The sequence below is a fragment of the Phalacrocorax carbo genome, chromosome 9, assembly GCF_963921805.1.
Source record: "Phalacrocorax carbo chromosome 9, bPhaCar2.1, whole genome shotgun sequence".
Taxonomy (NCBI): Eukaryota; Metazoa; Chordata; class Aves; order Suliformes; family Phalacrocoracidae; genus Phalacrocorax; species Phalacrocorax carbo.
Window position 1 is genome coordinate 24,696,131 of NC_087521.1, and position 24,182 is coordinate 24,720,312.

Genomic DNA, 24,182 nt, shown 5'->3' on the forward strand with positions numbered 1-24,182 from the left:
TTGAGGTAGGGAAAGTATCATCAGCAATGTTATTTTGTTTGGGCAGGGAGTACCTGGGCAGCACGGAGGGAGCACCATTCTGAGTGGGAGGAGTATCTTTATAAAGGGGCACGCGTCGCCTGGGCTATCTAGGGCCGCATGGTGCGAAGGCTACACCAGACCTCTCCTTTCCAGCCTCAGAACTGAGTCTCATGAGAATCTCATGCCAGGATGAGATTGCCCAAGGATGCCCACGGACGCAGAAGCACTACCTGGACCGAAGCCAGGTTTTCTTGGTTTTGAATATGTCCGTCGACCATATAGACTCGGAGCACTATTATCCATCATATTTCCCTCATACAAGAAAAAACAGAAGTGAGCCCAGCAGCCAACATGTGAGAGGTCAGTCTAAGCAACTGGTTTCCAGTGTGATACATTCCAGCGCTCCAGTACGACCCCCGTGCCGACTCCTCGGGGGTTGGACTCGATGATCTTAAGGGTCTTTTCCACCCTTAACGATTCTATGGTTCCTCGGCCGAGTACCTGCCCGGTTGCGGTCTGGGCGGAATCAGGCTAAAAGCGCCTGTCCACCACCGCCACCGAAACGGCAGCGTGTTGCGGGGGAAGCCGCGTCCCCGGCGCTGCCCCGCGGGGCCGCCCAGGCCCGGGGCCGCCCGTCCGGCGGCGGGGACACCTCGGGGCGGCCGCTCCCCGCGCCCCTCTGCCGCGGGGGAGGGGGGCGCCGCGCCCGGCCCAGCCTCCGCGCGGCCGGGCCGGGCCGGGCCGGGCCGGGCCGGGAGGCAGCCTCCGTCCCCTCCCCGCCCATCCGATCGCAGCCCCGCCGCCGGCCCGCCCGGGAGCCGCGCTGCCGCCTCCGCGCCCGCCGGGCGGCCATGCGGGGGCTGCGGGCGGCGCTGGCGCTGCTGCTGGCGGCGGCGCTGGCCCCGGGGCCGGCGCGGCCGCACCCGCAGTGCCTCGACTTCAAGCCGCCGTTCCGGCCGCCGCGGGGCCTCGCCTTCTGCCGCCGCTACGGCGACTTCGGCTGCTGCGACCCGCACCGCGACCGCGCCCTGCTCCAGCGCTTCTACCGCCTCAGCGCCCGCCTCGACGGGCCCACCTACGCCGCCTGCGCCGGGCACCTGCAGGACCTGCTCTGCCAGGTGAGGGGTCCCGGCCCGCCCGGCCCCCGCACGGGGCTCCCGGGGGCCTCTGCTGCACGGGGGGGCCTCAGCCACAGAGGGGGACTCAGCCCCAGTGCTTTGGCCGCACAGGGTGCTTTGGCCCAGGTTTGCGTGCTTGAGCCCAGCTGTGGGTGCATCCATCCATGCGGGCCTGCATCAAGCCCAGGGATGGATGCTACAGCCCAGGCATGGGTGCATTGGTCTGTGCAGGGTGCGTTGATCCAGGCACCAATACCCTGTGAGGTATTTTGGACCTCACGGGTGCATGAGCCATGACATGGGCACATCAGCCCAGGAATAGCTGCATCCACCTGTACAGGGCTTCATCAGCACTGGTGCAGCGGCTTTGGACAGCCCAGGGGTGTGTGAGCTGTGGCATTAGTGTCCAGCTCAGACAGGTGTACAGAGACCCCCGACACATGCATCAGCCGTGGCATTAGCGCCCGAGCCCAGGCTTGGATGCGTTGGCCCACGTACGGGTGCATCAGGGATTAGTTCAGCAGCCTAGACACGTGCTCCCAGGCACTGTCAGGAGCAACTGTCCATCATTAGCTTTCCCAGTGGACTTTTCCACCTTTGGCAGGTGTTTGAAAGAGGAATAGGGATGTTGTTCCGCTTTAACTTATGAGCAACAGTGCTCTGAGGTGGGTGTGTGGGCAGTTACAATTTGCAGGCTCCCCTCACCCTGCCAGGGTTAGATCCTTGGACCTCGTGCCAATCCAGGAGGGGATCGGCAGGCACCTTGCTCCTTGTTACACCCTACTCATGGGATCAGGTGGGTTTTTGTACTGGGTTACAGCATACGGACATGCTTTTTGCGTGTGCCAGGTGCTAACAGTCCTGATGATGGGTGCAGTGTAATATCGGAGGATGTAACCTAGAAACCTCTGTGGCAACCATCCCACACGGGGGAGATTTCCACTTAGGGTTGATGTTCTGTGGTCAGATACGATAACAGGATGATCCCAGTCCGTGCCCTGTCACTAGTGGTGGCCTTGTGTGTACGAAAATGCCCCTGAGACAGGGCAGTGGCAGCTCTGTGCAGTGCAAGTATAAATTTTAAATTAATTCAGACAGAGGAGTCTTGTCCGCTGTGCTCGGATGGGATCAAAGTGGCTTTTCAGAAGTCCCGCTCCTAGCATTTTACAGGGTATCTCTTGTGTTCCTGGAAGCGTGAAGAGAAAGCCAACCCTTTTGCACAACAGATTTGCCTTTTATTTCATCTCATACTGTACTGGAAGCAAAAAACCTTTTAATATATTCCTGAAACAAGTGGTGTCCAAAAGTCCGTTTGCGGATAGGAATCCAGTTAGCAGTGCCTGCTAAGCACTCCTTCTGCCTCTGCAAGTGATGACTAAGTCTCCTGTGTACGTTACAAACCCGACCACTGAAAATTTGTTCAGAAGCCGTGAAATATTTCAGTATGGGAAAAATGATTCACTCAAATGTTCTGATGACCTCAGTGCATCATCAGCCCAGATGCGGCTACAAACCACCAACTCTGTCTGCTCAAGCACAAAATGGAAGTTCAGGCATTGCAAACACTCCAGAACACTCTGTTTCCATTCATTCGTTATATATACAATTTGTATCCTAGACCTGAATTAATAAGCGGGTTTCTGTGACTTATTCAGCACACTTCTGTCTCTGTTCACAGTTTGTGATTTCTCTCAAACGTGATCAAATTATTTTGACAAGTGTCTCAGCTTGTACTTGTGGTGAGGATTCCTACCCTGTCTTAAATTGTGATTTGCTACGTGGTGCTGTTTCTGTTCCTTGTGGAAGGGAAAGTGGAAGAGCAGAAACATCCTTCCCTCGGTGCTGCCCATGATCCCCCAGCCTCAAAATAGGGGTTTCCCCTGACACACGCAGGCTGAGAGGGTGCCTTTGGCTGTGGGGGAGAGGACAGCTGCAGTGGGACATCTCCCTGCCTGCCCCATGGCCTCAACACCTTGGGGTAATTTGGTGGGGGCAGCAGGTCTCCGGAGACATGTGTGGGTGTGGATTATTGTGGTGGGATGCACGACACCAAACTGTGGGAGAGCAGATGCCTCATTCTGCTTCTCGGGGAACAGCTTGCTTAAAGCCTTGATTTTCTGCATGGAGGTGGACAGGGAAGGTCAGGGATTACGTGAAAGTTAGACGCTTTCCTGAGGACTCCTGTTGCTTCCTCCAGGCTGATAGCAGCAGTAAATAAGCCATTGTTTGATGTGGGTGTTCGTCCAAATTCAGACTGTTGCAATTCCTCAGATAAATAGTTGCCTCTGAATTCCTGGAACAGATAGGATGGATTTGGCTAACATCTTAATGTCACTTGTTTTGTTTTATTTTCTGGTGAGTTATTTTCATAGTGTGAGCTTGTTCCAGCCCTACTGACATTACTGATTGCCTGCCCATTAGTTTCCTTGGTCTTTGGATCACATCATAGTTTAAAATGAATGAACAGACCATGTCATTTGGAAATGAGAATTGGGCTGGGCTGTGACCGAGTGTAGAGTTTCGTGGTGTTTTGAGTTAGTGAATGTGACAAGGCGATGTGAAGGGTGAAGGACTGCATCATTAGCTTCAGAAGCAGAGAAATTCAGGATCAGGAGTCACATTCCATCTCTTGTGGAATGAAAGCTAGAAGATATTCCAAATGTGGCTGGAAGATACCCTAGACACATGCATGGGTTCTGTCTGGCTAGTGATGGATCGCTGAACATCACTGTCAGCCTAATGCTGCTATAAATAGCCAGCCGTATGCCACCAGGAACGTGGTAAGGAGTGAAGAAGTCATCCACAATGTTGTCTGCTATTCAAGTACACCTGAGGCTGGGCTGAACAGCCTGCAGTGGCAAAGGGACAGGGAAACCATACCCCTATGCCATTTTTAATTCTGATGCTGAAGCCAGGACATTGCTTTATAATGCCTAAGATCACTGCTTGCTTTGCAAGAGGCTTTTGGAGAACCAGATACACGCCGGTACCCCAGCAGTGGTCTTCCTCTCTGAATGTGACACCTCCATAGGCAGCAACAGACTGAGCTCCCATCCAGCCCTGCCTTCACATTCCCGTTCTGTCTTGTTTCAGTTTGTTCTCTAAGGCCAAATTTTCACTCATAACAACTGCATCGGCAATGCTCCGGCTCTTTCTGTCCCTGGCACACCTCGTGTAGCCGAGCCGAGTGCCGTTACCCAATCTGCCCCTGTAATTTCAGTGTTTTGTGTCACACACAATCTCCTTTATACTACATTAATTGCTGCTCATTTGAAGGCATAATAACCTTCATTTTGCAATGAATGACTTGACATTCCAGGAGGAAAGCTTATTGTGCACTAATGATGTATTATATGGCCTCTCAGTTTATTATGGTATCTAATGGAAAATAAAAATTAAATATTGTGTGTACTTATCAGCTAATTTAAATACATCAGTATCTTGGATGTTATATCTTTTCAACTATTGAATAGTGCTGTAATCTGCATTAAGAAATAGCTCCCTATAGATTTAGAAACAGCTCTCTGGTTTTGGTTTGTTTTTTTTTAAACTAAGCCGGTTTTGTTGGGAAGAAGTGCCATCTAGGAATTAAAAAATGCAGAATTTATTCAAGAAGCATAGTTTCTCTTCCTACCTTTTTTGCCTCAATTCTTTATCTGCCCTGTGGAAATAACTGAGCCTCCACTGAGTCATGTTACATTATTTGGAGAGCACTTTCAAGATGCTTGTCGGGAAGATGCATTACAACTGGAAAATGTTCTGTGTTTATTACAAGAAAAAGCCCTTACAAAGCAGAACTGAGTCACTTTGCTCAGTTTGTAATTTACAGACAGTTTTCCTGGACTGCAGTGACTTTTCACATAAGGAAAATGTGCCTGTCAGAGTTCTCGTAGTGGAGAATACAATGAACTACGTGAACTTGATTCAGTCCTTAGGTGGATTTACAAGGCTGCACCCTCCATAAACTAGGGTAGTGCTGCAGCCGCTGTCACTGGACCTTGCCTGGATTATGGCCATTTGGTGCTCACTGTCTGAAATCCTGTAGCCTGAGCATCCCCCGCAGAACTTGGTGATAAGTGTCTTGATCATGAGATGTATTTCACCTCTTCTGTTCAGGTATATAAAGTGTCTGTAGGCAAATATACACCAGCAAAGGCAGCTAGATCTGAGCAAGGATGGTGTATGCACTGATAGCATCCCAGGGCTGGGTGCACTGTCCAGTACAAAGGATGGGTGTCCTTCTCTACTCCTACACTTTCTCATCCTGCTTCTTCCCACTTGCAGATCATGTCTGTGTTTGAGGTGCAAGCCTGGACTGTCAGATGATGAGGTATGGAAGTTGCAGGTTTTGGCCCTGCCGACCATTCCCATTCCCTCCTTAGCCTGGAGATGCAGGACCTGAATCTTCTCAGCTAACTCCTCCTTGGTTTTGCTGCTGTGCTGTGGTGAATCTGCTCGTTATTTCATAGATAAAGTGAAAGCATCAAAGACAGAAAAGTGTCTTTTCCCCAGAACAGCCTACTAGGGTGATGTAGCAAGGTATGTGTCATCACTGGTTTTCTTGAGTTAGTGCTATGGTTGGAATAAATGAATACCTGCATGAGGAAGCCAGCTTTCACCAGGAATATTGAAGATCATTTCTGTGAATGCTGAGATAAACCTCCTTTCTATGATCTTTTCCTCTGTCAATATATCTTCAGAATAAAGCAAAACATACGTTGTAATTAAGGTGAAATTTCTCCAATTAGTATTGCTGCTTAGCTGTTTCAAATCTGGTCCAAGAAATGGCTTGAGGCTTTTTCTCTCTCCCTCTAGGAATGCTCTCCATATGCAGCTCACTTGTACGACGCCGAGGATCCCTCCACCCCCGTGCGGACGATACCAGGACTTTGCCAAGATTATTGCCTGCAAGTGTGGCAAAAATGCCGCTCCATTTTTCGCTATCTCTCTGCAGACCAAGAGTTAATTGCCCTGGAGAACAACATGGCAAAATTCTGCCGCTACCTGTCCTTGGAGGACACAGACTACTGCTTTCCACACCTGCTGGATAATCAGAACCTTAACCAAAACTTGGGGTTAGTGACAGCCGACGCAGAGGGCTGCCTCCAGCTCTGCCTTGTGGAGGTCGCCAACGGGCTGCGCAATCCCGTTGCGATGGTGCACGCCAATGATGGCACCCACAGGTTCTTCATCGCGGAGCAGGTTGGCCTGGTGTGGACCTACCTTCCCGATCAATCCAGGCTCAAAAAGCCATTTCTGAACATCAGCGAAGCTGTACTCACTTCACCTTGGGAAGGAGACGAGAGAGGTTTTCTAGGTATTGTCTTCCATCCTAAATTCAAATTTAATGGTAAAGTGTATGTCTACTATTCAGTTGAAGTTCATTATGAAGAGAGAATCCGAATCAGTGAGTTCAGAATTTCTCCTGCTGACATGAATGCTTTGGACCATGGTTCTGAAAGGTATTGTACACATGTTTCTCTGGCAAATGTATTTAAGATCTCAGAGGGCAGCTTGTGCATTGTTAAAGACTATTAATGAATGAGACTTACTTAGCTTAATATAGTTTTTGCATTCCAGTGTGGCAGCAAGCTAGTCCAATTCTGTATCTAGCTTACTGGGACAGAGAATATGCCCGTCCTCTGTGGATGAACTGCAAGTGCTCGGGGATAAAACATTTACATTTCTCTGTTCTGGTATGACAGAAGATTTAACTGGACGTTGATTAAACGTGATTTACAGTTAGTATTTTGGGGTTTGGTTTTTGGTTGGGATTTTTTTGGTATTTTAATTATTACCCTTTAAAATAAGCTTCTGCAAAGCGTGAGTGAAATTCATTCCGAAGCCAAAGGTTTCCAAAATCAGTATAAACAAACTCAGTGATACCAGACCAAAGATGGATTAGGCCCCACATTTCTTTATCTGAATGACAGCTCAACCCTGTGATATTACAAATTTAATATCAAATTAAATAAAATGCAAACCAGTATGATGTTACTGAGTGCATTTTGATTGGAAATTTGATTTGTTTGAGTCTGATCCTGCAGCTGATCCACATTAATATGCACAGATGATTAGAGGTTTGCTTGTGGAGGCAGTCTGTAGATTTATAACCTGGTGCAGAACCACAAAATAGAACCACTGTTTTAAGAGACCCTTGACTATTATTAATGTTAAGATTTTTGTTTTGTTACATGGGTTTTATTAGGGCTTTCCAAATACTCAGCAGTGGATGATTCTAGCTGAAAAATGCATGTAGCCTAATGATAGAAAGGGGATGCTGGTTTATAAAGCAATGACAGCAATTCAGTGTAAGCAGCACCGTGGGTGACAGGTGAGGGGAATTTAAACGTGGTCCTCAGGAAAGCAGGTCAGGAGCATAAACCTGCAGATGTCGAGGCCCATGAGCTTTCTTGTTTAAAAATCCTCAGGCTCTATGTTTTTAACATTTTCTGTGCTTATTTAGTATGGTGAAAGCTTAAGAAAACAAAATTGTGGTCCTGTTGTGCTTGTGTAGGCACAGCTCCCACTGACTTCATCCTCAGATGCTGCCCAAGAGGCAGCTTTGGCAGACACGTGGCGTGCACTGCCTTAGCAGGAAGGCGTATGTCTTGTTTGCCTGCAGATTGTTGCTCAGTGTGTTTTTCTTCCTTCCATCTTCTGTGGGAAGTTGTGGAGGATTCACCTTTGTGTCCATACGGGATCCTCCCTCACTCCTGCTGCCGGCTGGAGTCTGTGCGCTCCTGCGCAGTTACCTTCGCTCAGAAGTGGTGATGTTCAGCAGCAGGTGACAGAATAATTACATAGCTGGGTTCCTTTCCACAATTTACGATCTGATAACAAACTATCAGTACTTGCAGAAGGGAAGAAAACTCACTAAAAATGAGGTGGTGTAAGTGATCATTATCGCTTGGTTTTGCAGCTATTAAGAGGCACTGTCAGCACGAAGTCTGGCCTTTTTTAGAAGCTGGAGTAAAATAAGCTTCAGTTATTACACCTGGGAACCTCCACTGCATGTATTTGTGGCTTTTCCTTTCTATAAATTTATACTTTTATGTATTTCACCCTTTTCTTACTACAAAAGGGATGCCAGGTGCGTAAAATAAACAGATAAAAGTAAGAGAGAATTAGGGTTTAAAATGAAGTTAAAGGTTGTTGGTGCAGCTTTGAATAACTGTTGTCAAAATGTTAATTTGTTGGTGGGGCTGCTTTTAACCACTCTTTAATCTGGTAAAGTCCTGCATATATAATTATCATTTAAGGATTCTTCTCTCTTTAAGAATTTAACTATTGCTGTTACTTAATGCTTGAAAAGTTTTAGGTTCACCTTGAAAGTGCCTGTCAGGATTGAGCCGAATGCTCTACAGATGCACAGATGGACTTGAGTCCTTTCTCTTGCAGTATACAATTGGATTTAAGCCAAGATGCCTTTTCTTAAAAAAAAAAAAATAAAAATAAGGAAGTTTATCAAGGAGGAAGAATCAGAGGAAGAGTATAGTTAATTAAAAGTATATTCTGTCATGTGATTTCCCACATTTTCCTTATTACACAATTTGGTGTTTCTGTAACCTGGAAAATATGTTGGAATTATTTAAGGTTAGAAAATCAGTTATGCCCAAGTAAAATTCAGTAACATGGATATGGAGGAATTTGCAGCAAAACTGATCTGTAGCCATTTCCTTGTGTCAAGGGCAACATTGGAGTGATGTTGCTCTGCCCTTTGCTTAGGGCTTGTGCAGTAGGTAATGCTTCCTCCCTGTTTTTGGTTAGGATAATCCTGGAAATAGAAGAACCCGCTTCCAACCATAACGGAGGAGAGCTGCTCTTTGGAGATGATGGGTATCTCTATATATTTACTGGAGACGGAGGCATGGCTGGGGATCCTTTTGGGACCTTTGGAAACGCCCAGAACAAGTGAGAGCCCCGAAAACCTTGTGTGCATTGTGTGTCCCTCCTGTCACTCCTGGGCTGAGAAGAGAAACTGGCGGGGGTAGGCCAGGAGGGGATTTTCTGTCTCAGGTTCACTTTTTACCTAACACCCGCACTGATGCTTGTGCTCACACGCGGGCACATAGACCTCCCGTGTAACTCCGTTTTCCTTAGGGGAGGTTATCGAGGTGCGTCTTTTTTCCCTGTGAGCAGCAATAGCTTGCTGAGCCTTCCAGATGCCTGCTCGGAGCCCAGATTTCTGTAATTGGAGGAGGGGAGTGTGAAATGGGAAGAGCGGACCCATCCCTACGGCAGCTCCAAGCCATGAGTGTGCATCCGTGGGGCAGTGAGTCGTGGGAAGTCAGTGCCACATAAAGGCTCTTCAGTGGCCTGGGACAAATGAAGTGATCTTGAAATGGTTGGGTTTTTTCAGAGATATTTAAAGACTTGTCTTTTCCAAACCAGAAAGAATGAAACCCTAGGCTTTCCAAAAAGCCATCTCTGAGCAAGAAGATATATTTAACCAAATTTTGGTTTTATTTCTTCATTGTGCTCTTTCCTTTCTTCTCCCAACACAGATCAACCCTGCTGGGCAAAGTGCTGCGGATTGATGTGAACAACAACGACCGTGGGCCTCTGTACCGAATCCCTCCTGACAACCCGTTTCTCAATGACCCTAAAGCTCGTCCCGAAATCTATGCGTACGGAGTGAGAAATATGTGGCGCTGCTCTTTCGACAGGGGCGATCCTCACACCAAGGAAGGGAAAGGGCGGCTCTTCTGCGGAGACGTGGGGCAGAATAAATACGAAGAAATCGACATTGTTGAGAAGGGGAAAAATTACGGCTGGAGGGCAAGGGAAGGGTTTAGCTGCTACGATAAAAAACTTTGCGCCAATTCTTCAATAGGTAAACAGATGTTCTCTCTAAATTACCTGTGTCTCACACCGTGCAGTTTTCTGCGCCATCATTTTTAATTCCTGCCTTCAAAGCCTGGCTGCTTGATGGAAAACACGCATTTCTGAGATGTAAATCTATGCAGTCTCATTCTGGGAGGGAGCTGACTTGGAGATAAATATTGAAAGTCCAAATGTTACTATTTTTTAGTTAGGAGGAAAATGAAACATGCTAGCTGTTGTTTTTCTAGGCAATCTGTGTTGTTAGTCAAATTGCTTGGCGATTCTGTGATTTAGGGGGACAATTTCATCTTTTCCATATAAAATAAACTTTCCTGCAGAAGTGAGAAAAATTTGGAGAACTGTTTTTTTCTCCATAACTCAAAAGTAGCGTCCTTATTTAAAAAAGCAGAAAGAAACATATTGTGTAAGCTGGCCAACCAGTTTGCAGACTGCCTGCTTTGCAGGTAACTGAATGACAGTGTATTTTTATTTCTTTTAGCTATGACAAGAAGGAAAACCACAATATTTTTTTTACTTTTCAAACCTGGGTTCAGGGTATGTGCTGGCTGGCTAAATTCTAGTGCACCTGGGAAGTCATAGTGGATTGTGTTGCAAGGTCAGATGTGGATCACATCTTGTGCTGGAGCATCTCCCCAGAGATCCAGGGGGGCAGTGGGCCGGCACTGATTTCCCCTAGCCTAGATTCTCATTTTTTTCCTCTTCTGTGTGCTGTGTGGTGGTGTTTAACTTCCTTCCTTTTATTAACTTAGTTTAACTTCCTTCCTTTTATTAACTTAGCTACAAGAACAGTGGTAGGGATTAAGTGTTTTTTATAAAAATTTCGAGAGCAGGGAGCAGATCTTTTGCATCCCCTTTGCTGAAGCAGTTGTCAGAGAGCCCATTTAGTGCTCCTGTGTGTGTGACAGCGCCTGCATGAGCGTTCATGGGAAGCACTTTACTGAGGTCTCTGGGGATTTGGAACAATTTCTGATGCCTTTTGTTAGAATAGTGAAATGTCACAGCCCCTTTAACATGATAAGTGCAGCTGCAGTGTTGAGAACACTTGCTTTAGATGAAATGCCCCTGGTGCAAGTTCCCCACTGGTGGAGCTGCTGGATTTGCTGCTTGAGGCATCTGCTACGCGGGCAGGGAGAAGGGCTGTGAGGAAGAGGAGGGGTGGGTACCCGAGGAAATACCTGTACCCCAGGAGTTTCAAAAGAAAGGGGAGGAAGCATCCAATAGAGACCCTCAAAATGAAGGCATCCTCCTCTATTTTGCCTCTGTCGTGTGTTTTAACTTATATTTTACAATGAATATGCCAGTACTACATCTTTCCTGTGCCATGCCATAAATATTTGATGGCCCTTTCAGGTTAAGCTCCCCCATCTCAGAGAAACAGAAGCTATTTGCGCTGACGTATGACATATCTTTTCATCTGCGCCTGCAGTCTGGAGTTACCCTGTCTCTTTTTTTCCCTTTCACCACCGAAACAAAGCTGCATTGGGCAAACGTCTCTGGCATGGGTGCAGTGACTCTAAGAGTAACCTGCAAATTCAAGGCAAAACCAGCCAGGCTGTACAGAAATGGGCCAGAAGCAGCACTAACAGAGCTGGGTTGCAGCAGGCAGAGAAGGGCTGAGGAGAACGGTGAGGTGTCTCGGTGATAGAGAGCACTCAGGCTTATCAGGGATTCAGCTCATATTGCAAGTGAAACAGCCACCAGTCTCCTGAGCTAGCTTGTCCTTGGTCAGCACAGACAGGGCTATCGAACGTGGTTCTGAAAAGGCAAAAATCAAACTAAATATGACACCATTGGCACTTCATTTAAATAAGGTGCTCAGATGAACCTGATAGTATTGTGCTAGTCTCAGAACTACCTAGATAAACAGCTATTCTGCATCATATATAAAACAAGGCAAGTCACAGATCTTTTCTTCCCTGTAGATGATGTGCTCCCAATTTATGCATATCCACACAAAATGGGGAAATCCGTTACGGGAGGCTATGTCTATCGGGGTTGTGAGTCTCCAAACTTGAATGGACTGTACATATTTGGTGATTTTATGAGTGGGTAAGTAAATACTTCAGATACTCACTGTACCCCCAGCCAAAGCCCTCCAGCAATACTACACCTGCCTGCAAGTGCTCAGGCAGTATAAGCTGCCACTTGCTGGTCGCAAGCGCTGGGCAAAGCCCGACTGCTCGGGCTCATGTGGCGTGTTTTATGTAACTTTTAGTCCATGGTGCTGTGCAGGAATGCAATCTTCGCATTCCAGCAGCTGTTGATGTTGCTGTGTCACACCGTGCCAGTACAAATAAAGGGGCAATATTATGATGTCATTTAAAGTCCTGGAAGCGGTGTAAAAAGTCATTTGAATGCATCCTAAAAAAAACCAACCCCACTCTGATGCAATGTTTCCAGACACAGAAGAAACTGAAAGAAAAAAAAATTATTTTCTGGCTGAGTCTGTTGCAAACCTGTGATGAGGCAGGCATGAGGGGCAGTCTCATGTTTTCCACCCACCTCCTCTGCCTCTGCTGTATCTGCATCTCCCAGGCCTCTCATGCGCAGCCCCTGCACTGCCTGCCCCAGCTGAGGCACTCACTGGTCTTCTGCCACAGAGCTGTGGTGAAGCCAAGTGCTTGCATCTCTGGCAAGGTCCCCCCGGTCTGACATCCCTTAAACCCTCCTATGTAATTTTTTCCTGTGCTTGTGTTGCCCCTGAAAGACAAAGTGTTGAAAGACAATATGTTTTAATATTAACAATCTTTTGTTTCTTGGAGGAGCTACACTTCCTGTAGTAGCTAATGCGGGTGGGAAGCATTGAACGCCCTTTCAGGTGTCCTGATTAATATTCATAAATCATTACCTTGGTTGCTTGGTGCAAGTGCTTTTTTGCCTTGCAGGCACCTGATGTCTCTGAAGGAGGATCGTGCTACCGGACAATGGCAGTACAGTGAAATCTGCATGGGGACAGGGCAAACATGCATGTTCCCTGGGCTTATCAATAACTATTATCAGTACATCATCTCTTTTGCGGAAGACGAAGCAGGTAATCTTTTAACTTTATATCACACTGAATGGCATGCTACTGGTTTCTCTTTGGATTAAAACACCAGAGAGTGGGTCAGAGGGGGCTCCTGGGAGGCGGTGGGTGGTGGAGAGGCACAGCATGAGTCTGTCAGTCTTTAAAATGCTGGTGGGTGAGATTCCCAGCATCTCCCAAATCACAGAATCATGGAATGGCAGGGGTTGGAAGGGACCTCTGGAAATCATCTTGTCCAACCCCTCTGCTTGAGCAGGCACACCCAGAGCAGGGGGCACAGGACCGCGTCCAGGTGGGTTTTGAATGTCTCCAGGGAAGAAGACCCCATACTCTCCCTGGGCAGCCTGTGCCACTGCTCTGGCACCCGCACAGGAAAGGAGTTTTTCCTCATATTGAGGTGGAACTTCCTGTGTTCCAACTTGAGCCCATTGCCCCCTGTCCTGTCGTTGGGGACCACTGAAAAAAGTCCAGTCCCATTGTCCTGAGACCCACCCTTTAGATATTTATAGGTATTTATAAAATCCCCCCTCAGTCTTCTCTTCTCCAGGCTGAACAAACCCAAGTGTCTCAGCCTTTCCTCATAAGGGAGATGTTCCTGTCCCCTGATCATCTTCGTGGCTCCCTGCTGGACTTGCTCAAGCAGTTCCCTGTCCTTCTTAAACTGGGGGGCCCAAAACTGGACACAGTACTCCAAATGTGGTCTCACCAGGGCAGAGTAGAGGGGGAGGATAACCTGTCTTGATCTGCTGGCCACAATCCTTTTAATGCAGCCCAGAGTATTGTTGGCCTTCTTGGCCACAAGGGCACAGTGCTGGCTCGTGGTCAACTTGTCCATCAGCACTCCCAGGTCCTTCCCAACAGAGCCGCTTTCCAGCAGGTCAGCCCCCAACCTGTACCGGTGCATGGGGTTGTTCCTCCCCAGGTGCAGGACCTTGCACTTGCTCATGTTGAATTTCATCAGGTTCCCCTCGGCCCAGCTCTCCAGCCTGCCCAGGCCTCGATGAATGGCAGCACGGCCTTCTGGTGTATCAGCCGCTCCTCCCAGCTTGGTGTCATCAGCGAACTTGCTGAGGTTACACTCTATTCCATCATCCAGGTCACTGATGAATATGTTGAATATCAAACCAAAGTCACAGTCCTAATTCTGAGGCACCTCCTCCAGTGGCCAGCATGCCGCGCAGTGACTGAGGGGGAAGCTGGAGGGTCAGTTCCCTGCAAGACTGAGTGTGGGTGGGCTGCTGCCCGCACACCTATGGTCTGGAGGGATGGGGAACAGCAGAAGGCAAAGACAATTAGAAAAGAAACCTCATTCTTCACGCTGCCATGCCATGGGAAATGCAGGCCCTGAGAGGCTGAGAAGCTAATACCCAAGTGAGACTTATTCTATGCTCTTGGCTAGTCAAGAAGGCTGTTGGTGTTATTAATGGATACAGGGAAGCAGATGTAATGAGCAATAATTATGCACCTGCTCACACTGGCCTGGAATAGTTGTACCTCTCGAGGTGAAGCAGAATGAAAGCCCTGCGTTATGTCTCAAGTGAGGCATAAGCAAAAGGCTGCTTAAGTCCATATTTTATTAGTGTCAGCTGGGATTTTGCCTTGCGTAGGACTGAGGGATGTAGTCTCAGCAGAGCTTTGCATAGCTGTGTTTTTAAGACTGGAGATATTTTGCTTTCTAGAGGGGAGCTGCTGCAGTTTGAGAAGGAGGAAATAAAGAGTCCCAGGGTGAAAGCTGGTGGTCACTACCTTTGTTTGTACAAGGGTATGGTTAATTGCCCAGCCCCGCGGTGGGCCTGGCAGAGCATGCTGCTGCTGGCTGGGGACAGGGAGAGGATGACCCTTGCTAAGTAGCCTCGTGTGTGACTCAGTAATGCAGGAGCCCTGCTGTGGGGAGGTCCTGGCTTGTGGTCACAAGCACCCACTTCCAGAATGCCCCAATTTTTAAACTGCTGTTTTTCCTGCAGATTATGTCGGTTGTGGATGTTGCACAAATGCAACATGTGTGGAACATCATATAAATTCAAATTTTATCATGTAAATGCAGATCATCCAAATTAAGTATTAATTCAAAAGTTTGACTTTGAAATTTTATCTTTTTTTGGCGTTAAAATCCATTTTATTTAATGCTTAATGTTCATGGAAGCTAGAGCTGTTTTGCATTGCTGTGGTGAGACGGATATCTTATCCTAAAATCAGAATAACTTAGTTTAAATCAGCTTTATGCCAAGGCAGAGTGCTGCCAAGTGCAGTATCAAGCTGTTCATTGCAGCCCTTGCTCATGCACGTGGGGAGCGGCATCTTCCTCGTCCTGCACTTGTGGGCAGAGTCTCTGCACAGCGGGGCTGAAACGCTGCCACCCTTCTTTTGCCCTGCACTTTTCATGCATACTTTGCTTAAGTATGGTAGAGCTGGGTGGAAGTTTGGGCTGGAGTCTGTTCTCAGAGGTAGTTATTTGCCTGTGTTTGCTTTATTATAATGGAAAGAAATCTGTTGATAGAAGTTTAGTGAGTTTTCTTTATCTGCAGTGAACAGTTTTTCACCTTTTGGTGTGCTGGGAGTCTGTTTTTTTACAAGTTTATCACACAGTTTATTTTAACAAGCTTTTCTTCATGAAAGTGTTTGTTTTTGGGGTTGTTGCTTTGATGAATGTTATTCTGGCTGGTGCAGTGGATGTGTTTATGCAGTGGGGACACCTATATTTTTGGCTTTTATGAAGCCAGCAGTCCCTTTTCCTGGCAGCTGAACGTGTCAGGGACACCCCAGGCATTGTGCTATGTCTGTGGGGTGCACAGGTGATACAGCCAGTGTGCTTCATGGCCGCAGCATCCATATTTCTGCCTGATAATTTCCGGGAGAGGGGGTGGGATGTGTATCACACATCACTGCACTGCGAGACACAGTGCCAGGTGTTTCCCATCTCTGTTTGGGTCAAGGCTGCCTCTGGCCTGTGGTTAATGGAGCCCACCAGAAAAAGGAAGAAACCAGCCAGGGGTGGCTGGTTTTTACCGTGGGAGCATCCGGAGGCGCTCGGCCAGGGCAGCACAGAGAGCAGGGAGGAGGAGGGAGGCTCAGCAGCCAGCAGGAGCTGCCTCTCCTGCCCACATCTTCCTTTGCTCACTCTGACCCCTCTGCTCCTTCCCCTAGGGTACCCATAGGATGCCCAAAGAAATCTGCCTTACTCACTAAACACGTCTCCATTGCCTTCTTTTTTTTTTTTTTAACTTCGGCAAAATTTTTTTTCTCTCAGATCCTTTTCATTGCACCTCTCAAGCACTTGAGCTGGCAAAAAAGAGAGTGCTGGAGGGACTGCTTATCCCAGCCTCCACTGCACAACAGGAGACGGATGGAAATGCTGTTAAAAGAAAATAAGTCCAATAAATGGTGATGGACATTGCTTGGCTGAAGGTCGAGCCCTATCCATATGACCTGACAGAGCTGTGATGAACTAAATGCCTTTCATGTGAGATACATCTCACTTTCTGAATGTGCTAGAGAAAGCAAAAGCAAAATCTTGTTCTTCTGTAATTCACCCCAAAGGAGTGCTTCATCCAAAAGAGCAGAAGACAGTGTGAACATACTTAATTTCCTTTCATTTTGTTTCAACAAAGGGAATTCAGGGTTTGTGTTAGGGAAGTTAAGGGACACAGATCAGACTGAGATGACAGCTAAAGTCTGGGCAACTGAACCTGCAGTGGAAATTTGTCCAAATAATATTTCATAACAATATGAAAAAGCTCCCACTCACTAAGAGTATTTTATGGCACTGGACTGCAGATAAACTCTCACTACAAACCCAAATACAAACCTGCCTTGTTTCCTCCAGTAGGCAGATGTCCGTGTTGGTCCTGGGTTTCCTGATGCTCTCTGACCTGTGAGGCAGAGTTAATGCCTTTTTGCTGTACAGGGCAGGAGCTCCATGGAGAGTTTTCATGCTGTGTTTGGTTTTTTCCCCAGGAGAACTTTACTTCATGTCTACTGGCGTACCAAGTGCCACAGCTCCCCATGGAGTGGTGTACAAAGTGGTGGACACCTCTAGGTATGAGATGTTCTTGTTACAAAGCCTCAGTGTGGTGCAGTGTGTCCAGGCGTGGATGGGGTAAATGATGCTGACTGACTAACTAACTAGTTCTTCACCCATGCTGGGCCCTTATGTGGAACTTGATCAAGGAACGGCTGGAGCAACCTGCTGTGGGTCTGCTTTGCTCCTGCGGTCATGGGAGCCTATGCTGCCTGCTGATCACCAACTTGTTATGGGGCCTGTTGGTGTTATGTGGGTTGGGAGATCTGTTCCTGGAAACTAACGGAGTACTTTTCTTTCTCAGGCAAAGTTTTTCTAGATTTCTGCCCAAAAGGAGGCAGCTTTTCTCAAGATGTTTATTCTCAGTTCCTCTCCATCCCTTGTAGCCAGCTGCGTCTCCCATAAGAGCCCTGAGGCCAGGCAGCTGCAGCCAAAGCTGACCAGCGTGACCTGCAGTGCTTCCTCGGGCAAACCAGAAATGAATGTCAAATTTAAGTACATTCTTTTTTATGTTTCAAATTGGAAAATGGTTTGGACAAGGAAGTAAGACCATCGCTACACCTTCTGGATCCCATGTGCAAGTATCTTCAGGCTGGGCAAGGCGGGGAATAGTTGTGTTTTATGGGAATACTTATAGCTGGTTTTGTCATCTTCCTGTTTTTTAAGCATTACTATTATTGGCAAAACACCAAAATACTTTCGCCAGACATGCAGAGTGAGACTTTTGTAGTTTTTGTATTTTTAAAAGGATTACATTTACAGCTTTAGCTATGTGCGCATTTTGAACCAAACCACTTTTCTGTTTTATGTTGGAAGCAGACCCCAAAGTTAAACAGCCCCCACAGCTGCCTCCTGTTTTCCTCTGACTCCTCCTCTGTCTGGAGCATTTTCCATTATCTAACACAGTAGAAGAGTTCCTGTAAACTGTGTATTAAGCGGCTAGTATTATGCAACCTTAGTAAAAAAAAAGAAAGCAGAAGTCAAAAGAAAGTTGTAGGTTTGAGTTTCTTCAGTGTGTTGAGTACAGCAAAATGAGTAAGAAGGAACTCATAGGAAAATTCGTAAAAGTAGGGAACGTCCCTGTGGCAGTAGTTTAGAGGGGAGCTCTTTGCCTTCCACAGACATGCAGATGCAAACAGTCCTAATTACAAAGGAGTTATATCCTCCAAATGCAAACACAATGCATTTTTGAACCAGTTTGAAAACCTTTGAAGAAGGCTGGAGATTAACGAGCCAGCCAGCATAGGAAAAAGTGATGAGATGAACTGGATGTAACTTCTCAGAAGTGAGATATACCTCCATGGCAAATGAATTTGTGTCAAAATAATGTGTTGTTCTAAGAGGAAGCCCCTGTAGGAGACACTCAGAGCTCTTGTTTGAAACTAATGCATTTTTGGAACTACTTTTGCAGTAGTGAGTCTTTTGTTTGGGCTTTATGTACAAATAATAGTGTGTTATTTCGCTTCTCCAAAGACAGCCTGAAAACTTGCATACACATGACCTTTATGTCAGGTGTTCAACACATACTGTGTAGTTTTGTGATTTTTATTTTCAAGTTGATTAATCTCTTTCTGTAATGCTTGAACCTGCCAATGTTTTATTTCCTTAATGGATTCAGCAATAGCAAGTGAAAACACAACCAGAGGACTCCACTGCCTTGTGAATATTTGGACTTTGATCAAAGCAGATATGTGATTATTTAATTGTTTTCTACTGTAAGAGATTACTTGGATCATTTAAACAGAGGTTGTTTTTTCCAGTGAGCATTGCATTCATTGAAAAACAATGGGAAGCAAAGGCTCATGATGCCAGGGAAAAGGAATTAATTGTACACTGTATGTGTCCCTTTTTTTGCAGGAGAGCACCACCAGGGAAATGCCGAGTTGAGCCATCGCCAGTGAAAGTAAAAAGCAAGCTCATCCAGTTTGTGCCAAAAGAGAGTGAGTGTCACTGTTGCTGCTTACTGTTGGTGCATGTTAGCTGGCAGTAAATATAAACTCGAGGCTCACATGTGTGTGTGGAGACCACCCAGAACTTGACTCTTCAGAGTATCCTCAAAATTAATTCTTACCAGCTGTTTTGGATCTGATGAGTTGGTCCAAATAAGGCATAAGGTATTTCCCCTTTCCTGGACATGTGAAATCTTCTCTGTAGTTTCTGCCCCTGTACATTTTCCCTTTTCCGTGCTACATCATACCTGTTCCATTACCACCAACTTCATTTCCCTGTAACTGTTTCTGTACTGAGATCCTGTGCTCGATGGTGCTTTTCAGTAATAAGTGATTTTTTTGCAGTGCCTTCAGGTAGTGAGAAGCACTTCAGGAGTTGAAGGATATGATGGCTAAAGGGTTGGGAAATAGCTCATTGAACAAGATGAGGGCTGAGTCATTGTTAGTCCTAAGTGAGAGAATATGGGATGAGAAAACGCTCCCAAAAGAATTGGCGTAATCAACCATTCAGGTGAACTTTTGGCTTATCCAAACCCTCCAGGGCTTTTTGATTGCTTCATACTGAATGAAGTACTGTACTGCTAAAGCTGGAGCAGTCAGCGATGTAGCTGAATCTGCAGCAAGCCAAATGCTATTTATGTTAAGTGCAAAACCCTGAATATGCGATTAGGATCTCGAAATTAGATTAGGCAGCATTACCTTTCTTTTCCCCTGTGCATTTTGTTTACACATGTAAGTACCTAGGCAATACTCTAATAACTTTGTCGTGAAGTTACTATTACTGTAGGATCTCTAATGTCAGAACACTTTTGCTTAATTTTTAATTACATTAATCATGTTACACTGTGTTTGAGTCATTGATGGTTCCTACAGCTTTGACTTCAGGGAGGAATGAGGGCACTCAGCACCTCGCAAGATTGAGTCTTTAAGGTGGAACAAGATCTAAAGCTAATTATTAACTGTTGACATGCCTGAGCACTCAGCACACCTCCAGAAACATCCTCCTTGCAAGTTCTGCACACAGTTTCCAAATATTATTAACTTGGTTCGTGTTCAACCAGCTTTGTCTCTGTTTCTGCTTATGCATTATTCTGCGTGCAAGTCCAAAGTTCAGATTTTTAAACTACATACATAACTAAATCTTTTGGGTTTGTTTCCAAGGTAGTTTTCATCATAAAATAAAACTTAGAAACAGCAGGAGACATTCTGCTAAGTGTCTCCAGAACTAAATTCATGTGTAGGTGAAAACCAAGCATGAAGATTTTGATTCAGAAGCATGGAAACAGGATGTGTAGCTGTAAACATTTTGCTCTTTTTGGTTAGTGTTTAGTGTGAATGTAAAAGAATCGCCAAGGCATGCGGCTTGCATGAGCTGGACGACTGCATTTGTTGGAAGCATATTTAATAACTAGCTTGGCGAAGAGTAATATATAATGAGTTGATTTAGTGAGGTGAAAAGCACTCCCAGGTGGCCATCAGCTTTCATGCAGTCCTACATATCGTTATATGAGTTCCAGGATTTTTAAGTGCTTTGCCAGATCAGGCTCCAGCAACTGAGGTGTGCACAGGTAAGGCTTTCATATTTGTTTCTTACTTTCAGACCTTCAGCTTCCAAAGAAGGGAAATACTTTCATGCCACTAATACAATTCCTCTCCAAAGAGTGTTTTTGGGAAAAACTGGACCTCTGCAAGCATTTGTCTTTTGGGGACAATAGATATTAAGCACAAATAAGGGTCATATTTCTCCTCTTCTCTGTACTACAAAGCAAATGATGAATGAGAATGGAGAAATCTAGGATGTAATTCAAAAAGTCATGATGTCTTTGCAAATGTATGTGACACCGTCCCAGCTCAGTAGATTGTTATTCTGAGTAATTCTGAATTGCTTCTTTCTGACAAGCTAAAAACTTATTTTTAAGCTAAAAATAGAGCACATGTGAATAAGCAAGTCCAATAACGCCTGGAAACTGTGACAGCAAAGAATTTTCAGCTCTTCAGAGTTCAAGGCTCTTTTATTTTTTTTCATAAGGAACTAAAAACCCAACCCCAAATCCTGTTTTATGTGTTGTCCTGGCAACTCTGTTCCTTTTGCACATTCCAGTTGCCAGAGAGAATTGATTTTGAATGTTCCTGGTTTCAGCTCCTCTGAATAAAGCATCTGGCCCAGTGGGGAGGCTGGTGCTCCGGGTCTGGTAGCGATCCAATCATTAGTAATGAAGAGAAGAGCAGAAATAGTGCCTGTCTTTAAAATGCTTTCAGCCGGGGAGAAGGGTAGGTTGGGGAACTCCTCTTCTGACTGTGAAACTCCAGCGTCCACCCTTTAATGGCCAGGTGGAGGTCTTGCCAGTAAACTGCTTGGAGTTTCCTTCTTGGGAGGGGCTTACTGGTTGGCGTTAAGCCCTGCAGTCCTCCCTGCTAACTAAAGGCAGCCGACATTTTTTGCCGAGGAAATATTGGCTCACCTGGAGCCTTGTCGCTTCTCAACAGGATCAAGTGAGCAAATTCCAAGAAATGAGTTAAACCAGTCAAAAATCAGTGCTGGTTTTGTATAGTTGTCTTTAAGTAGTGTCTGTAGAGTGACAAACTCATGGTTTCCTGGGTTTTATCCCCAACAGAGCTTATTGTGAAAACACCGACGCCACGTCCCCAGCTGAAGGCCACGACCGAGGCCCCATGGGGAGGCAGGCCGGACCCCGAACCTCCCCGCGCGCCGGCTGTGGACTGGGTGGGCCAGGCCCCGCCGCCGGGGAACCGCAGCAGGACGCCCACCACCCCAGCGCCGAGCGGCAGGACTCCCAAGCCCAGGAAGAGAGGAGAGAGGAGGGGGCGGCGGAGGAAGAAGAAACCGCCCAGCACGGCCCCGCCGCTGCAAAACGGCGCCGTGCGGCTGATGGAGCAGGGGGGCCGCGGACGGAGCTGGGGCCGGGTGGAGGTTTATATCCACGGTGAGTGGGGCACGGTGTGCGACGATGGCTGGGGCTCGCCCGCTGCCGCCGTGGTGTGCCGCCAGCTGGGCTTCCCCTACGTGGTGCGGGCCAGCAAGAAGGCAGAGTTTGGGGAAGGGACCACCCTTCGCATTCTCCTGGATGACGTCCAGTGCTCCGGGCAGGAGAAGACACTGCTGGAGTGTGACCATGCTGAAGTCGGCACACACAACTGCTCCCACGAGGAGGATGCCGGCGTGGTGTGCAGCCAGGAGGAGGTGGCAGACTGGTGACACAGGAGCTGGCGGGACTCAGAGCATGTCTCCTCTTGTCCAACCCTCTAAACCAGCATCAGTATTGAGGAGGGTCTGCTCAGCCTCGGGGGTGCTGCATCTGTTTGAAGTAATCTTGCTGTTTTCTTTGTGTTCATCCCCATCCATCTGCCTTGGAGGGAAAGAAAAAGTAAAATGAAGCAGTGACTTGAGTATGTCATGGGCAGGGACTGTGTTTGTATGGGGTTTTTTATAAGAAGAAAAACCCAAACATCAGCCATTATAGATTAGAAAAAAGATGCATCCTGTTGCTCTTTGACCTTTCAAAAAACAACATTCCCCAGCCATGCTTCACAGTGTTTTGCCAAAAAAAATAAATTCCCAAATGACCAAGTTTCGCTCTTGCTTATGGAAGTGTTTGTGGTGTTTGGCTTGCTTTGCTACCTGCAGTTCTGAGTGGTGGTTTCTAAGTATGCATAAATCCATGCCTTTCTTTGCAGAACACAAAAATAGATTTTTTTTCTTAACTTTCCATTCACTAGTTTAAAGGAAAATTATTCTTTTGTAATGCTTTTTATTAGTATAAGCCTATTGGTTATCAAAGATAATTGCATCTAAGCAAAATCAGATAAATTAGAAAATTCTGCCTGGAAAATATTTCTTTAGTTTACACTAGTGTAAGCAAAACGAAAATCTGGCCTTTTTTACATGGACAGGGCCATTATCCAGTTTAACCCTGGAGATACTTTGTACCTGTTTCTCCACTTTCCCAAATGTTGTGAAGCCATGTGTTTCTGCATTCAGTTTTTGCAGGTGTGAACAACTAGACAAAAGGTAACGTACTGGGGTAATAATCCTGTAATATTTACCCCTTTTTAAAGGATATTTTAAAAACCACAGAACTCATTTTGTCTGAAATGCGTTTTTCACCTGAGTGCTGATTGGAGACACATGTTCTCCTTTCTTGTGGTCCCTCTGTTTGATAGCCTTTTGCCTGGTTAACTTTTTCCTGATGTAATCAGGGTAGGTTTTATCTTGCTGCTCACACAAGAACATGAGAAAGACAAAATGCAACAAATGTAAAACGACTAGCGCATCCAGCAACGTTCGTGAGCAAAGCCTTTTCTCTAAAGCTATGGATATTTAATTCCCCAATTACAAGTTGACAGTGTCCTTTTAAGCCTAAAATACTGATGTATATAGTAAATGAATTTGTTTTAAATAGTTTTTCTTTAATTTTGTGATATACCCATTAAATACTTTTTATATTGAAGAATACCTTCAAAAGCAGACGATCAGGAATATAGCTCTGTCTCCCTACTTCTTAGGAAGTGTAAAGGGATGTATAAAGTGCCTTTTGCAAAATATTGCTCTTATTTCATTGGAAAACCCACAAATGCTATCAGGCACTAGAATGTCATTAGGCTTTTCCCATTGCAGTGAAGATGCAAACGCGTCTGTTTAAAGTGCAGAAACTCACTTCAGGCACATTGAAACGTTCAGGGAACAAGACAGCCCTTTGTAAATTTTTCTTTTAAAAGAGTTGGCACCTCTTGGCCTGATGGGACTGGAGGGCTGGAAGAAAAAAACAAGTGGAGATAGAATCTTTCTTCTTCCAGATTCTCTTCCGCTTCTTTTGGCTCCGTAGCCAAACTTCAGCTAGCTCGAGCTGTGAGATTTTAACAAGAATCTTGATCATAGTTATGCTTAAAAAATTCTGGGTAAAAAAAGACCTGCATAACAAAAGTAACGCAAAACAGAGATGATTCAAGGATGTCTGCCATAGACCAATTAGACAGGAATTTCACCATCATTTTCCACATACTTAAGTATTCTTTATCTGTTCTAACTATTAGTTGCCCTATGCCTGCTGTAGCCCATTTGAGCCTCCTGAGCATAAGCAGAGGCCACCTACATCTTGCATATCGCTGGTGGTGGCTGCCACCAACCCCCGGCTGGCAGTCACTTAGTGGCACGCAGTCTCTAGTGACAGCTAAAGGCATATGGA

General features: G+C 46.1%; 1 protein-coding gene across 1 annotated transcript; it reads left to right on the forward strand.

Annotated features, from left to right (window-relative positions):
* Positions 1–610: 610 nt before the first annotated feature.
* HHIPL1 (HHIP like 1) lies at positions 611–22,569 on the forward strand. The gene is made up of 9 exons (XM_064460742.1): positions 611–1,139; positions 5,955–6,601; positions 8,910–9,053; positions 9,647–9,975; positions 11,909–12,035; positions 12,872–13,017; positions 16,966–17,047; positions 18,887–18,969; positions 21,594–22,569. The coding sequence occupies exons 1-9, from the start codon at positions 873–875 to the stop codon at positions 22,193–22,195; spliced, it is 2,427 nt and encodes an 808-aa protein (XP_064316812.1). The 5' UTR covers positions 611–872; the 3' UTR covers positions 22,196–22,569.
* The last annotated feature ends 1,613 nt before the right edge of the window (positions 22,570–24,182 follow it).